The sequence below is a fragment of the Dendrobium catenatum genome, unplaced genomic scaffold, assembly GCF_001605985.2.
Source record: "Dendrobium catenatum unplaced genomic scaffold, ASM160598v2 fragScaff_scaffold_23, whole genome shotgun sequence".
In the NCBI taxonomy this organism is placed as follows: domain Eukaryota; kingdom Viridiplantae; phylum Streptophyta; class Magnoliopsida; order Asparagales; family Orchidaceae; genus Dendrobium; species Dendrobium catenatum.
The window spans coordinates 215150-232046 of record NW_021318485.1 but is presented as its reverse complement, the minus strand read 5'-3'; the positions used below and the strand labels follow the sequence as shown (position 1 = coordinate 232046).

The window sequence follows — 16897 nt, the reverse complement described above, 5'->3', positions numbered from 1 at the left end:
GAAGAAATTGACATACCCATACAAACGTTTGCTTCCTCCAGAACAGAGATAGATATAACTACTTTTTCAAAATTTTCCTTCTCTTTTTCAGCCAAAGAGTAATCCTGAATGTTGATTTGTTTGCCATTGTCTCCATCAGATTTTTTCTCCACAACTTTATAAATTAGTTTGGAATTTTCTCTTCTGTCAACAACTCCTGTTTGAATATTACCATTATTCTGGGAATTATTTTTGTGAATTGGACCTTGCTTTTAGAATTTATTCTTCTTGAAATTTACATGGATCCATGGACCGTATTCTTCATTATTAATCTCCTGACATCTGTCTTCTTTTTGAGGATAATCCAAGTTATTGTTCACATTAACATCTTGAACTGAGGATTGTTTTTCAACATTTTTTTCAGGACATTGATCCAGTAAATGTCCTATTCTTCCACAGAAAAAGCAAAAATTGGGAATTTTTTCGTATTTAATTCTTTGGTAGAATTTACCTGAAGATCCTTCAGCCCAAATTCCAAGAGGAAGCTTTGTATCCAGGTTTATCCGAACACAAATCCTGGCGAATTCCCTTCTATTCCATTGGAATGAGTTGCCATCAATCATACACGGTTTCCCCACTATAGATGCAATTCTGCATATGTTGATTTCATCCCAACAGTGTAGGGGGAGGTTTGGTAATCTGATCCATACTGGAGATGTAAGTCCTTTCAAAGAAGAAGGAGAGAATGTGGGGGACCATTTATCCATTCCAATGATATTATTTTTAACATACCATGGTCCACTTGTTAAAACAGATTCTAATGCATTTTTCTCATCAAAAACACATAGAACCCATCCCAATCCAAGAATGGTTAAATTGAACTTTCCAAATTGAGACCATTGTCTTCTAAATTCTGAGAAGATTATATGAAAAGGAGTATTGGTACCGAACACCTTAATCACAAGAGAATTTTACAGATTCACTATATTTTCCTATTCCTTGGGGATATGAATTTTAACAACATTGTCCTCATCAGTGAAGTCTTTCCCGAAATCCAGTTCTAAAACATTGATATTGTTCTTCTTTGTCCATACATTAGGATTCCAATTCAGAGAGTTTTTTGAAAATACCTCCTTTTGAATAGTATTTCCCAGATTTTCGTTTACTCCTGCATTTTCACTAGTTCTGACATTTCCCAGATCGAAATTATCACTGGAATTTAGGATTAGATTTGTGTTTGAAATTTCTTTTTCAAGATGACAAACATTTTGAAATGTGAGTTTAGCTTCTAATTTATCCCTGGAATGATTGAGGCAATTCATCAAGTTGGGAGAGGACGTTTCACCAGACAATCTTTTAGCATTCATCATTGCCTTGATAGGAGATTTAAATTTTTTGGAAATCTCATGATCTTCAGTAGCTACAGCTTTCCCTTTTCCTGTCACCTCCGCTGGTTTCTGCAGATTTAAGAGACCACCTTCATTGATAACCAAAGCTTTTCCATATCGGGCTTTATCATCCACCTTGTTAGAACATTTGTCGCCGTAAGCAGGCGGAGAAGAAGAATTGATGATCGGTCTCGGATTGATGGAAGGAGTCAGAATCACACGTCGACTCGCAGTTTGTTCACCAGCCGATGTCGCCGGCCGGCGAACGTCAGCCGCCATAAAAACCGCGGAATCCAAAATTCAAAATTCCGAACAAATTTTCTCTCACTAGAACAGAGCTTCTCTCACTAGAACCCAACGTCATATCACACTTCATCAAGGTGTTATTCATATCTACACTTAATGCCTAGATTTTACGCATACTTTCTATCATTACAACAAAGTATATTAGGCATTCCCTCAAACGCCTAAGAAAATAAACACCCTCAAGAACATGCTTCAAAATCATCCAATAGATGCATGCAACACATCTCACTAGAGTCAATTTTATGATAAAATCTTCATCGCAAACACTATGCTCTCACCAAATGGAAAATTAGCAATAGACTTTCCATCTTTCTAATGATAAATAACTGACTCACTTTAATGTGAAAGAAAAATTATTAAATATAAAAATAATCTAAGTTTTCTTCTCATCTACATCATAACGTTAATCAATATATATATATATATATATATATATATAAGGTGTACTATCAAATGTATTGAATACAAATACATACGTGTAAATATACACTACTTGTGTTATATAATTGTAAGCACATGTATATTTATGTGTATATATGTTTTAATTCACACAAATATGTGCATGTATCATATATTAAGTCGATTTTAAGTTGAATCAAACTTAATTGAGCGAGCCATCTTCAAGTCAAAGTATATTGATTTTTATTTCAAGTCAATTAAATTTCAAGAAATAATCAAGTAAATTTTTAGTTTCGAACATAATTATCATCCCTAATCTTTATTATCCTCATTCTCATTATAAGCCTATCCCTAATTATTTAGTCTAGGTTATATGAATCCTCAATTTCATTCATTCCTATAGAGTAGCATGGAATATTAAAACTACTCACAAAATCTTTGTGCATTACTTCTATATTACTTTAGATTTGCTATTTTCACTCTTAATCCTTCAACAAAAGCACACAAATTATATAACTCAACAACAACAACAACATCAAGCCAATAACCAAACAACAAACATTATATAACTTACCAATAAGAAATTTCTACCTATCATTGTATATGTTCAAGCCATCTAAATCCATTATCAATAACCATATTTTAGTTATTTATAATTAATTATAATTAAATTAATTAATTATAATAATTATAATTATTAATTTTAATTAATTATAGTTAATTATAAGCAAATATAATTAATTAAATAAAATTATACTTAATTAATTATAATTAATTACTGTTAATTATAATTTAAAAAAGAGAAAGAAATATTCTTGTTATTCCCTTAGCCTCGATCCACGTGTCCTCCACCTCACTGATCTCCAAGGTATAACTTCCAACATGAAAACCCCTCTCTCATGGCTTGCAACAAGCTTACAAACTTCCCCACGCGCTTATGTAGCACAGGGGGAAGAAAATTGGTGCGACGCTTGCGAAGAGGGAGGTAATCCCCGGAGCGCTCATGTAGCGTGAGGGGGAAAAAAATAAGTACCCATATGTGGGAAAACGACTATACTCTTTTCAACAGGTATTGAAGACCCCTAAACGCTCATGTAGTGTCTTAAGGACTGAAGAAAATGCAACTGCGGTGTCTACGGATATCTACCTGAAGCGCTCATGTAGCATGGAGGAGAAGGTTGCCTCTTGGTTTTTTCTCATAATGTGAGAAGACGCTAGGAGGCTGCCAAACTTTTGGGTGGATATAAGACCACACTTGGACTCAAACTTAAACTTGTGAACCTTTGAACTTGATTGAACATGAACAGGAGACCTATGAACTTGAACACATCTTGGACTTGAATGGAACAATGCATTGAACTTGACTTAAATATGACATAAACAAGAAATTTACATCAAAGTTGACCAAATGAATTGAACTAAACAAGACCACTTGAACTTGTACTCTGGACTCAAGTTGAACACTAATGGTTTGAATAATTTGAATGCCAACAAAGCCTTTGCAAGTGTACAACAGAGAGCTTGTGAACCTAAGCTTGAACCATAATTAGATAATCTAATTTAATGGATGCATAATTACCTCAAAATCATAAATATTAATCATTGAATTTGATTATGCAAGTGTAGATCAATGAAAGGATGAGGGACATTCATTGAAATTCCAAATAGAAGTGAATTGTTGATTCATTCATAAGAAATAATGCAAACTCTCAATGATATCAAGAGGCCATATATAAGAAACATAGTGTGCTTACAAGTGACAGCGAAGAAGTTGTAGTGAATACAAACTCATGTAGTGCTAGAATATCTATAATTGTATAACGCTTCATTCACAAACAAAAGAACGAACCATTATATACACCAAAACTTGCTTATGAACAATATTTGTCAACTTACAATCCATCTATGCATGATATCAAGTGGCATACAATGAGCACAAAAGGCATATGATGATTATGATGTTGCTTTATGGGCAATATCAAAACAAAGAAAATTGTGTTCGATCCTTACAGTCAACCACCGTATAGTGTTTAAAAAATATATCAATTCATTAAAAGCAAGAATATATGGGAATATAGCAAATGTAAGTGCCCTTCAAACTCTTATAAGGTACCCATCATGAACATTAAATGACATCTATGAACAAAATGCCAGTTGACCATAATGAATATAGATGCCTACGAACCGTTGGAAAAGGTCTGTTACATATTTATCATGTTTCCTATAGACAGATGTGAAAGACTCCTTGTAGATATTGAGGATAAGGAGTAACTAGCTTTGTGAATGAAGATATATACACAAGATGTTACTTATAATCAAAATCTAGATGAGTCAAACTGAAATAAAGCACTAGTAGATTGTATGAAAATGCATATTTAATGCGCTCATTCAACCGACTAATTTACGTGAAAACACTATAGAATCATTGCAAGTCCTCAACAAGTAAAGATAGTCATTATGCAACATATATAGATATCTAATGTACTCACTACAACTTGCCCATATATGATAGTTGAAGAATTGTTGCATACACAATAGGATATCTACTGATGATAATCAACTCGTAGATAGATAAAATATTCATCTAAAAATACTAAAAATCAATGCATGATGAGCAGGAAGACTTCTAATGAGTACAATTATAAATGATCACAGTAAATATGAACTCCTATGAGCTGCTGTAGGAGGTTCGTTATACATCAAATATGTCGTCTACAAGTAAAATGCAAGAGAACTACAACAAAAGAAAGCCCTTACAGGTTAAAGTAAGAGATTAGTTAGTGCACATCAATCCACCTATAGAAAGTAGCAAACAATGCACGACAGTTTACCTGTATAAAACTGCAAACAACTCAATTCATAAGCTACTACGTCATGCCACCAGATCTGCAACATCCATGCAAGTGGATAGAAGAAATTTACAAATATGTTTAAAATACCCCGTACATGCACTGTAATATGTATGCACATAGATACAATGAAGGGAATGTGTAATCACTCGACTCGCATGGGCCCGGACGAGCGTGTTTTGGATATACATGTGATGTCTAGAGATGTTGTGCAGGTCAATAAATTTGAACCTGACCCTCCTAAGATGGTAAATAGGAGTCGACAAGATTTAGTGAATAATTATAAAATGCTACCAAACACCTGCATGGGCCTCAATGAGCGTGTTTTAAGTACACACATGATGTCTAGGGATGTTGCTCGAGTCAATAAGTGAATTCAAGTTCGAACCCGATCCTTCTATATGGTTTAATAAAAGTTGGCATGGTTTGAACCATCAAACAAATATATGGTGGTGGCGACCGATATATTTATCTTAATACATTTATATTAGGCCTTGAAGGCCTATAAATGAGAATTCACTAATAAAGGTATAAAGCCCGTGACGAATATGATCCTCTATTGATAAACTGAAAGAGTCAATAAGGTTCAATCAACAAAAGAAAATAACCCATTTCACCCTAATGATGATCGTGTTGAATGTGGATCTCAACTGGAGGGGTTAACTCCAACCATTTCAAATACCCTTAAATTTTCATGAAATTCAAGTATTCCCAAATGACCCTATCACCACGATGATGGCAGTGTTAAACGTAGATCTCAATCGGAGGGGTGATTACAAACACTTTCAAATGCCTTATAAGCTCCACCCAAGATCCAAAAAATCATCCAAATTCAGATATTTAAATTTGAATTCAACTATGAAATATTAAAGCAAAATCTATCCACTCTCCATACAAATTTGCTGGGTTAAACAAATTAAAGTTTACTTCAACTCAGATAAGGCTAATGCCTAGTCAAAAATATCACTAGAATCCATTCTCAAATAATATTACGCAAATAAGAACATGGTATGTGTCCTCTGACCGATGGTTTTTCCACCAAATGATACCACAGGATAAATAGTTATGTCTCTGGGACCTCTGAACCGAGTGGTTTTGTCGCCAAATGGCACCATCGATGGCGATTATGGATAGACCCAATACGTTCCTTAGTGACTTCAAATCCTTGAGATGTGAATCAATAGGATATAATTGATAGAGCAAAAAGCCCTCTGTTAGCTAAGGTTGATTCAAATTTGTCTCCTTAGAAAAATATTCATCCTAAGTTTATATGGTTCCCTTGGACGAAGAAACCCATGGTTGCTGACAATGATACTTCTATCAGGTTAGGTCAACTACCTCCTCTGACTAAGTAGACCAGGGATAATGAGGGCCCCGGGTCATAACCGTTTATCCTGCGGTGCCATTTGGCGGCGAACCATCGGTCAAAGGACACGTACCACGTCCTTATTGGTAGGAGATTATTTGAGAATGGATTCTAGTGATATTTGAATTTGTTCACCTCGGCAAACTTTTGTGGAGGGTGGATGGATTTTGCTTTAAGCATTGATGGATATATTTCAATTTAAATATCTTGAAATTTAGGATTTGTGGAGTTTGGATTCTGAATTGACTTTTGGGAGGCATTTGAAAAATGTTTGTGAACCCCTCCGATTGAGATTAGTGTTCAACACGGCCATCATCGGGGTGTTTGGGGTCATTTTACTTTATTGATTGAACCCTGTCAACTCGACCAAGCTGTTGCTCGAGGATCGGGTTTCTCGTAGGCTTTATGCCTTTGTTTATGACTTTTCTTGATTATAAGCCTTGAAGGCCTAATATGAATGTATTTAAACAAATATACCGGTCACTACAACCATGTATTTTGTTTGAAGTTGGAACCTTGATGACTCCTATTGATCCGTATAGAAGGATCGGGTTCCGTAGACTTTGTGCCTTTATTAGTGAATTTTCTTTGTTAAAGGCCTTGATGAATGTATTTAAACAAATACACCAGTCGCTACAACCGTGTATTTTGTTTAAAGGTTTGAACCCTGTCGACTTCTATTCATCTGCTTAGGAGGATCGGGTTTCATAGGCTTCGTTCCTTTTGTTTAGTGAATTCTTTTGATTGTAGGCCTTGAAGGCCTAATATGAATGTATTGAAACAAATACACTGGTCGTCACAACCGTGTATTTGTTTGAAGGTTCGAACCCTGTCGACTTCTATTGGTCTATATAGAAGGATCATGCTCGAACTAGAATTCACTTATCGACCCGCACAGCATCCCTAGGCGTCACGTGTGTACCAATGACATGCTCGTCGGGGCCCCTGCTGCTCAAGATTATACTTTCCCTTGTGTACCTATGTGTATACAAACTACGGTGCACATGTAGGGATATTTTGAAAGTACTTGTAGATGTCTTCTGTCCACTTGCTTAGAAGTTGCGGATCCGGTGGCGCGGAGTTATAATTTGTGGACGCTTTCTATCTGCTCGTATGAGTGTTGCAGATCCGGTGGAGTTGTGTTGTAGATTATAGACTCCTTCTCATCTTAATATTGTCTCCCCTTTTCTCATTCACCGGGGATGGGACTTTCTGGACTTTGGAATCAATGACCATTGATTTGTGAAAAACTCTTTTTAGGTTCTTCGGTGTAGTGGACTTTCTATTTCCAGTGTTTGTGTGCACCAGAACTATTTTTTTCTCAAGTATAGAACTAAGAAGAGACTTTGAAATACCAAGAAGTTTGGTTCTAATTTGTTCAAACATTACCTCCCTTATGCCAGGTGGTGTACTTTTTGTACATCTAGTTGCCCTTGTACTTGACGTACTTGTAGATCTTGATCACCACTATCGTAGGTGATATCTATACTTGTGCCCACAGTGGTTCGTTGTGCTTACAATACACCTACTGTTATTATCCACAAACGACTTGTACATATTTACGAGAAATCGTTGCAGCCACTACGAGCTCCTAGAACTATTTGTAGGAGACCCATTATTGCCTACATTATGCCCACCTGTCACCAATCTCAAGTGGGTAGTGCTGTTGTAGGGGCAGATCTTTGATTGCTGGTCTCCAGTATTACCTTCTCAATCAATAGGCATTGTTGCTAGTGCTGTTGTAGTCTCCTTACATATGTTTGTAGGATAGCTACCATATTTGTGACACATTTGCATTATCATTTCTTGATACACTAGGAGGATGTATTTTCTTGAAGTTAGACCACTTTTGATTGGAATTTGGAGAGATTGATTATGTGTAGATTGCATCAATCGTCATCATCCGTAGGTGTTGCAATGTATTCATCACCCACCAGCTTCTCTTGTTTGCAGAAAGCTTGTTGTTTGCAATAAAATGATGATTATATTCATATGAAGAACTCTTGCTACGAGTCACTTGTTTGCGTGAGAATAACTCCTTTGGAATATTGTCGACCACAACTCCTTTCTTTGTCTATTGATGCTCAAAATTTGACCCATATTAGAATTTAGTGATTCTTGTTGAGGTTAGATCCAGTTTTGGTCTGCAAATCCAAATCTGATTTTTGCAAGTTCCATCCGAGTTCAATCCACTATACTTGATTCTGATCAAGTCCCAGTGTTCAAGTTTATAGATTCTTGTATTCAACCCGGTTTGAGTTCAAAATGCATGTTCAAGTGCTCATTTAGGGTCTTCTGAAGTCCTTGCAAGTTCAGTTTCATATTTGAATTGATTTGAATTTGACTCCCGTTTGATTTTATTTATTATGATTTTGATCTTGATTAATTGTTTAGATTTTTGCTTGTGTTGAAGTTCTCAAGTCATTGTTCATCTGAGCCTGGGTTCTCTACATTGCTGCTCAAGTGAGATCTTCGAATTGATCTAGCTTTGTGCACTTCAGTAAAAATTTCGGCAGCACCCCGGCATATCCCCCGTTTGGGGGAAATGTAGGGGAACTGGGCCTTCCCACCACGCTACTCGAGCGTGTATGGTAGGTGTCCATAGACACCACGGCCGTACAAATTTTCTTCCCACCACGCTACAAGAGCGTGTTTGTGGCTTTCAGCAGTACCCGTACGAGAATACCAGTGGCTCTCCCCACCACGCTACAAGAGCGTGTATAGGGCTTACCCTTCTCATCGTATGCATCACACCGGGCTCCTTCCTACCGTGCTACAAGAGTGCATATAGGTGGTTCTCCAGTCCGTCGCAAATGTCTAGAATGGAATTTTAGGCGATTACTCGCCTCGTCGTAGGAGCCGGACCAGATTTCCTCCCACCGTGCTACAAGAGCACGTATAGGGGGTTTATCGGTCCGCCGCAAACGACGAGAACGAGAATATGAGTTTTAGGGGTTATACCTTGCGTAGCAGTGTTGGCGGTGTAGAGGTCGAGGACCGTCCCCACCACGCTACATGAGCGTGTATAGGGCTTACCCGCCTCGTCGCACCTGTCGCACCGGATTCTCCCCCACCGTGCTACAAGAGCGCGTATAGGGGATCCACCGGCGCGTCAAGCGCGTCGAGGACGGGATTTAAGCTAGAAATTCATACCTTGAAATCCGGCAGTGGCTCGTGGATCAAGGAAGGAACAAGCACTTTTTTATTTCAATTAAAATATTGATTATAATTAATAATTAACTATAATAATTTCTAATTAATTATGTTTATAATTAATTAAATTAATTATAATTAATAATTATTTTATATTAACCATAATTAAAAAGAGTATTATTAATTATTTAATATTAACTTTAATTTAAAATTAATTAGATTAATTATAATTATTTTAATAAAATAATCATTAATTAATTATAATAGATATAATTAATTAATATAATTACAATTAAAAAACTAATTATAATTAATTTTAAGACAAACCCTAATTAAACTTAATTAAGGCATTAATTCCTCCCTCTTACCTTTACCTCTCTTTGGCCGCGGAGCTTTACAGGTTCGGCTGAAGAAAGATACGTGAAAGGCAGAGAGTTATCTCACAACCCGAGCTCCCCGTTCGTGTTTCCGATCCAACAAGAAGGTAAAGGCATCGATTGGAGCGTAGTCGAACGGTCACAAGGAGCCGAGAGGATGGATAGGAGGAAGTACCCCCGCATCCCGCGAGCTCTTGTCGATTGCTTTGAATCAACAAATGTCATAATTCCTTTTCCGAACAGAAAGGCGTGAAGTTGAACAGCCAGGAAGGAGCCGTAGAAGCACGTGTGATGGGGGAGAGAATTTATCTTCACAGCCACGAGCTCCCATTCGTGTTTCCCTCCCCCACCCGGCCCACCCCCCAAAAAAAAAAAAAAAAAAAAAAAAAAGAAAAAGCAAAGAAAGCGGAGGCTGGGGCCAAATTTTTGGAGCCCACACCATTAATGAAGAGACTCTTTACAAGAGGCTAAATGTCACTAACATCTAATCTTGTAGATCCATAATGTCCATCATAAGATAGACATCCACCTTCAATACCACACCTTTTAGGAGCTCCCCCTCTTTCACCAACACTCTCCTATAAGTTAAGGATCTTCTCCACAATGCTAACTACTCTACCAAAGCATTAATTATGGTTAACCCCTGAGCTAGGATGCATCACCAAATGAACGTAGTGAAACAAGAAATAGTGAATTTCCTAACATCGCCATTTCTTTGGGGGTTGGAGCCTTTTAAACAGTGTTGACTCCTATTCATTAACTGTCACCATAGCTAACTCAACCCTTGCCACCAACTTTCTTTAAATGTAGGCATAGTTGAATTAACATCCTTTATAGGAGGCACTCTATAAAGGACGATAATAAAGGAATAGTAGTATAGAAACTCCTTTCAATAAAACTTAAGGTTCATCAAGTAAACTATTATGGAGGATCTTCATCTTAGTGTATAAGCCAAGTGCTCACTATAATAATGCCAATGCCTCGAACTAGCTCATTAGACGAGCCAGAAGCTCACTCGAGGAAAAGGACATAATGGGCTCACTTATAAAGGAGGATGCACAACCATGAAATAGAATCCTATCCAATGATTTCAAATGGTTCTTACCTTCTTTAAAAGGAGCATCAAACTCATCTTTGAGCAAGGTTATCACAACCTCTATGTAGGCTAACATCTCAATATAAGTTGACTCCACTAGATGCCCCAAGAGAAACTTGTCGTGTCTACCACGCATATAGGGGAACATCCTTAGAACTCAAATGAAAATTAATTAAAATAAAATATTACAATTAAAATTTAATTAAAACAAAATATTAACATAAGAATTATTTAAAATACTATTAAAATGACTAATTATTAAAAACAAAATCTTAAAATAAATTAAAAATTAAATATTTTTACTTAAATTAAGAAAATAATTAATTTAAATTAGTTAATATTATTTTTAAGCATTTTTGTTTAATAATTTAAATAGTTAAATTTTTAATCATTTCAATTAAATTATTTAAAATTCACCTGAAAGCTTGAAGAGCCGTCAGAAAATTTGTTGGAAAATTACGTCGGAAAGAAACTGCTGAAAAATTCCATCAGAAAAGCTTTCTCATTTTCTTCCGTCGGAAAACCGCTGAAAAATTGATTGTCGAAAAGCCACTTGAAAATTTCGCTGGTATTGGATGATTTTCCTGTAGTGAGGGTCACCATCCTTGAACTCATTATTGCCTCATCCCCAAAAATAGGTTCTGAGAGGCCTAAAACTTTGGTCAATAGTACAACAATAACCTTCACCACAGCTAGTTCCAGTTTAATTTTCTTTGTTGTAGGTGGGAAACTGTAAGTACAATGGACTATTTGAGGACCTATGACAACATCTTTATCTTTACTTTACAAAAGGACTCTTATCCTTTGCTCAATTCTTTCATCATTGAAATGGTGAATTGCATCCCTCCTCACAAGCTTTGCACTTAACTTTGTAAGCTCGGCAGGATATATTTTTTCATAGTCATAACACATTGTGGTTCAACTAAATGTTTAAAGGTGCAAGGGCCTCAAGCACTGGTTCGCTTCTTATACGAGCTAGATATGAGTGGCATCAAATCACTTTCTTCAAGGAAAATCTATATGACAATCAAGTTTATTATAAAAATAAGAGAATGAATTTATATTTACTTTCCTTTAACTATTTAGATTTCATAATAAATAGTTCTCAATAAATCACTTATCCCATTCACGACTCTCCATTCAAATGATCAAGTGAACTAAGGCGCTAAATTAAAGTCGCATATGCCTTCTTAGGTGTTTAGTAGTTAGTTGACAATTTACAACTAGTGAACTCACACCTTATGGGCCTCAACAATAAAGACTCGCCAAGTGGTCACCAACCCCGATTTGTCAAAATAGCTAGATAAGAGCCAACATTAAAGAAAATGTCAAGGGTTCACACGGATCACTCAGATTAGGACATGCCCTTCAATGAGAAGCACATCGTTAAGTTAAGGCTACTTTCTATCATCTCGAGTAGTGAGTCACGGATGAAATTCATCACCCTAGCTAAAGGGAAGGATCCTCCTATGAGGATTCAAGCTCACCTCACCATGGAGTTCACTATCCTCGCAATTTAAGAAAACTCATCCCTCACGTAGAAGTATTTAATGGACTCTATCTACGAAGTTAATAGCATCACCAATCGTCTCATCAACAACAATCATTTTAATCCGACTCTATCAGTGGACACCTTCACCCACTCGTCTACGAGTACTTAGTATAGGGGGACTTACTCCCGAAGCGGAGGAGTTGAAGTAGAAAGATTCAACCATTCACAGTGCCTATTAAAGCATGATACATGGTAAGGCAGTCCATACTATGGGTCATTTGCTACTGTAATTTTTTTTTTTTTTTTTCAGCGTGGATTTTTATATAGACTTCATATCCCTATAAATAAAGGGTGAAAATACAAATTTTAGATCTTTTAGCACATTATAAAGAGACCACAGAGCTAATACAACATTTCCCCCGAAAACTTTTTTTTCTTTTTCTCCTTACTACATGTTTTGAGGTCCTAGCCATCTTAGTTCGCTTGCTAGTAATGTCAGGTCTCACCATGGACGTATATATGAACTATATTTAGATTTCAAACTTCGACATGAATCACCGCTCGAGTATCAAAATATGTTCGGAGACATTGTAGAAAAAAATTCCTTCAAATCGACTCCATGTAAACTAAATAATGAACATTATCTTCTTGACTGCAGAACATTTATAGCGGCTGAATCAGAATTAAAGAAGAGACGGCTGAGATGCAGCCAATAACTGTATATGAACAGTTTCAACTATAATAATAAGGATTGCATTGAATTGGTTGTTTATCGACTTCTTGAAGAAGTATCTGTCAAACCGACTACTCAGATTGGGTGGCCAACGGCTATCCGCCTTGATAGCTAAATTATTAATTAATACTTTAATATTTATTAAAATATCCATCCATCCACCGGGGAAGATTCTCAAAGTAAAAAATACAGATCCAATATAAATTCCGTGTAAGACTTCATTTATTGCGAAAATAAATTACACACCAGCAAAAATTACAGTTTATTTTCTTTTTCCTGCTTTGCATTTTCCAACGAACATGACAAATTTGGAAAGAGCCAAAGCTGAAAAGCCTGCATCCTTAAATCTCATCACAGAACATACATTTGCCTCTGGATAAGATCTATTTTTGTATCAAGAATGTAAAACATATTGATAAAACATACTACCATTTTGTCAAATTAGAACATATTTATACAAAAATTATAAGTAATTATTTGGTACTACAGAACAACACTTAACCAAAATATTTATTATAAAACAAAATTAAAAGCTTTCTTTACTTACATTTCTTGTAATTGTGTTGAGGATGTCATATTTCGCTTAAACAACCAAGAATAAATTCTGATGTTTTCTTCCAACTTGCTTCTTAACCCTGCCCATTGAATACATCAAAAATAAGAATCCAAGCACATAACTTCTTTTGCATCTTTTGCTTTCTTTCAACAAGACTACAAACTAGTTGTCTAGAATTCCAAATTAGATGGAGGATTATATAGTGAATTGGATTTTTCGCGGGGTGGTTCTTTGGGCTGTAACATTCATGCTCATCAGACGAGCTCTTCCCAAGAGATCTTTCAACTTCTGCAATCGAATCGTCTCCACAATCCATGCATCGCTTGCTGTCTCTTTGTCAATCCTCTCTGTGCAGGATTGGAGCTGTCCAGTATGCCCTTTAGCTTCCAAATCTTCCCAGTTACAGGTAAAACTCAATGAATGTCTTCTTTTTCGTGATTTTTTCATCTTTGTTTAGGGTTTAGTTTTTTCTAATGTTTAAACTGGTTGTAAGACTTCAGAAAATTTTCCTGAACTCCGAATCCAGTACTACATATTTCTTAAATTTTTTTGCTGGAACCTCACGTCACAAAACAAACCTATTAATACAAAAAACAAGTTATTAGCACACCAGTTTAAATTGTCAGTATGAGAGATTCTGGAGACTGAAATCTACATCTCGTTATTAGCACACCAGTTAATTATTCTATTAGTTTCTCTAAATAGGTGATTCTTTTTAATTTTGAAGATGGTTTCGCAGCAACCTGATATATTTAAGAAGATAAAATCTGTTCCAAGCTCCAAGTTCTAAACAATGGCTCAATTTTTAACTTTCAAAGAAACAGCATCATCATTTCAGTTCTTTCTCAAGTGCCAACAGTTATGCATAATAAGCAATACTAAACCTTCCACCTGATTTATTGAAATTAAACTTATAGTTCATAAATTTTGATTTGATACTTTTTAATCCACTTACCAGAACAGAACCAACACATCAGATGCAGGTGTAAATAATGTATATAAATCTTAAATTATGAGTAAACATTGCAAACACGTTGCCAGGATTAACATCACAACTTATTGCAGATGAAAACACTAGCGATCACTCTCTCATATATGATCTATGATTTTATATGCTGCCAATTCGACAAACAAATGAGTATTGACAACTCGGTGCATCATGTTGTAAGCATAGTTGGCATTGGAGCAGGCCTTGCCTATGAACAAGTAAGCGAATAATTTGATCAGCACAGAAATGAATCTGTATTTTATATAATGATCACTTGATTTTTTTATTATTTTTTTAATTTCTGTAGTGCGGTTCTGAAATGGTTGCCGCGTTATGGATCACTGAGATCTCCAGTCCTTTCTTGCACATGAGGGAGATTCTGAAAGAACTTGGCTACAAAGATACAGATCTTAATTTACTATTTGATGTAAGTAAATTAAAAGTTTGTTTAGTTTATCTTCGGCAGCAGGAAAGAACAAGGGTTGAATTTTCCTTTTTTTGCTTCAGATTCTCTTTGCGGTAATTTTCTCCCTGTCAAGAATGGTTGCGGGACCCTACCTCACTTATTTAACTTTGATGGCAGAGAATCCCATCATTGTTAAGGTATAAATATAGTTCATTGGCTTAAGCTCTTTGCCCATGGGGATGTTTAAATCTTTTAGTTTTGGTTGTTTAGGCAAAGTTTTGAAGGCAAAATTAATTGAAAAAGGATAACTTCTTTGATCACGGCTCTTTTTTGTCTAGCTTTAAGCAGAGCTAGAGCTAACTATTTAAGATCAATTTGATTTTAATTTGAACTGAAACCAATCTGATTTTTATTATAATGATCGACAAACACAGGGACAATCATCTTAGCATATCCGAAGATCTTCCACTTATTTTCACAGCCATAATGCTTGTTTCTTGTTTTCATTAGATGATGGCAATGGGGCTGCAACTGGTGAGTGCCTTCTGGTTCTACAAGATCGTTAGAATGGTGAGATATAAATTGACCAGAAAATTTGCATCAGAAAAGTCAGCAAAAGAGAAAAGCTGAAGAATAATTGTTCAGATTCATTACTTGCCCAAACTTACCATATTTTGGTTGGTCCAAACTCTAATGTTCTCAGAGTTGTTAATCAGTGTTTGAACATTCTTTTCTTTTATTTATTTATTTTTCAATAGTTGAGCAAGGCGAAGATCTATATTTAGTGCCTTTCTTTTATTTCTTGCCTGCCATAGAATAGAACAATAACTATTAAATATCAAGCACAATATTGATAACTTCTAAAATTTTAGCTCGATAACTCTGAGTTGAATGTCAATGATGGGATCACTTCAAATTACATCTATAATTTTTTTTTTCCTTTATGTACACTCATATATGCCCATGCAAGTCACTAACGGGTGCCATGACTCCTTCGAATGACTTGTTTAGATTAGTCAGGACTTTAGTTGCCTCTCGCATTAGGCATTCACTCATCCAAAGTGGTCAAGGCCGTCCACCTACCACTTAAATCTTTCAATTTAGCAGTAGGAAGCTCATACTAGAAACCCATGGCTACAATCTTCTACATTTGGTCAGTGTCACTACTCGACCCACGATAACCCATATACTCCATAGGTTATATCATGACGGAACGTAACATGACAAATTTTGTCAGACCAATCTAGAGACAATTTTATATTTTCCAATTTCATATAGACTACAAAGTAATTAATTTACTTTAGATAAATAAAGAAAATACACATCATCAAATATCATTTTCATTTATTTCAAAAAATATATATATACAAAATAGCATTAATAAATAGTACATTGAAGAAGCTGAGACAACGATCCAACTTTGAAGGCAAAGCTTGCGATTCTTGAAGAAACGAACAAAGAAGGAAATAAAGCAGGAAAAGTAATTCATTCATAACTAACGCAGCAGGTTACAAGAGTATAAATAGAAAATATAAAAGTCTAGAAGTTTCCCAAAGGGCTACACGTGTAAACATTAAATAGATATCATGAATTATGCTCTAATATTCACCCGCAAGCTGATGGATCCGGTGTGACCGTCAGATTGAGCCGGAGCTGAAAGAACCGACGAGTAGACAACGACTTCGTAAGAATATTTGCAGTTTGATCAACAGAGCTAATAGGAAGCAAGCGGATGTTATTGTTCTGAATATGGTCTCTGATGAAGCGGTGATCCATCTCAATATGCTTTGTTCGAGCATGAAGATGGGA

The 16897-nt window shown here is 35.8% G+C and overlaps 1 protein-coding gene across 1 annotated transcript; it reads left to right on the top strand.

The window, feature by feature from the left end:
• The first annotated feature begins 13742 nt into the window (after nt 1–13742).
• Nucleotides 13743–15881, top strand: LOC110100529 (transmembrane protein 136). Its single transcript, XM_020828065.2, has 5 exons — nt 13743–14100; nt 14760–14900; nt 14990–15109; nt 15190–15285; nt 15599–15881. The coding sequence occupies exons 1-5, from the start codon at nt 13882–13884 to the stop codon at nt 15716–15718; spliced, it is 696 nt and encodes a 231-aa protein (XP_020683724.1). The 5' UTR covers nt 13743–13881; the 3' UTR covers nt 15719–15881.
• The last annotated feature ends 1016 nt before the right edge of the window (nt 15882–16897 follow it).

Coding starts and splice junctions, on each gene's coding strand:
- LOC110100529 (XM_020828065.2), top strand. CDS start 13,882: ATGGAGGATTATATAGTGAATTGGATTTTTCGCGGGGTGGTTCTTTGG. Junction 15,110..15,189: donor ATCTTAATTTACTATTTGAT/GTAAGTAAATTA, acceptor TTTTTGCTTCAG/ATTCTCTTTGCGGTAATTTT. Junction 15,286..15,598: donor AGAATCCCATCATTGTTAAG/GTATAAATATAG, acceptor TGTTTTCATTAG/ATGATGGCAATGGGGCTGCA.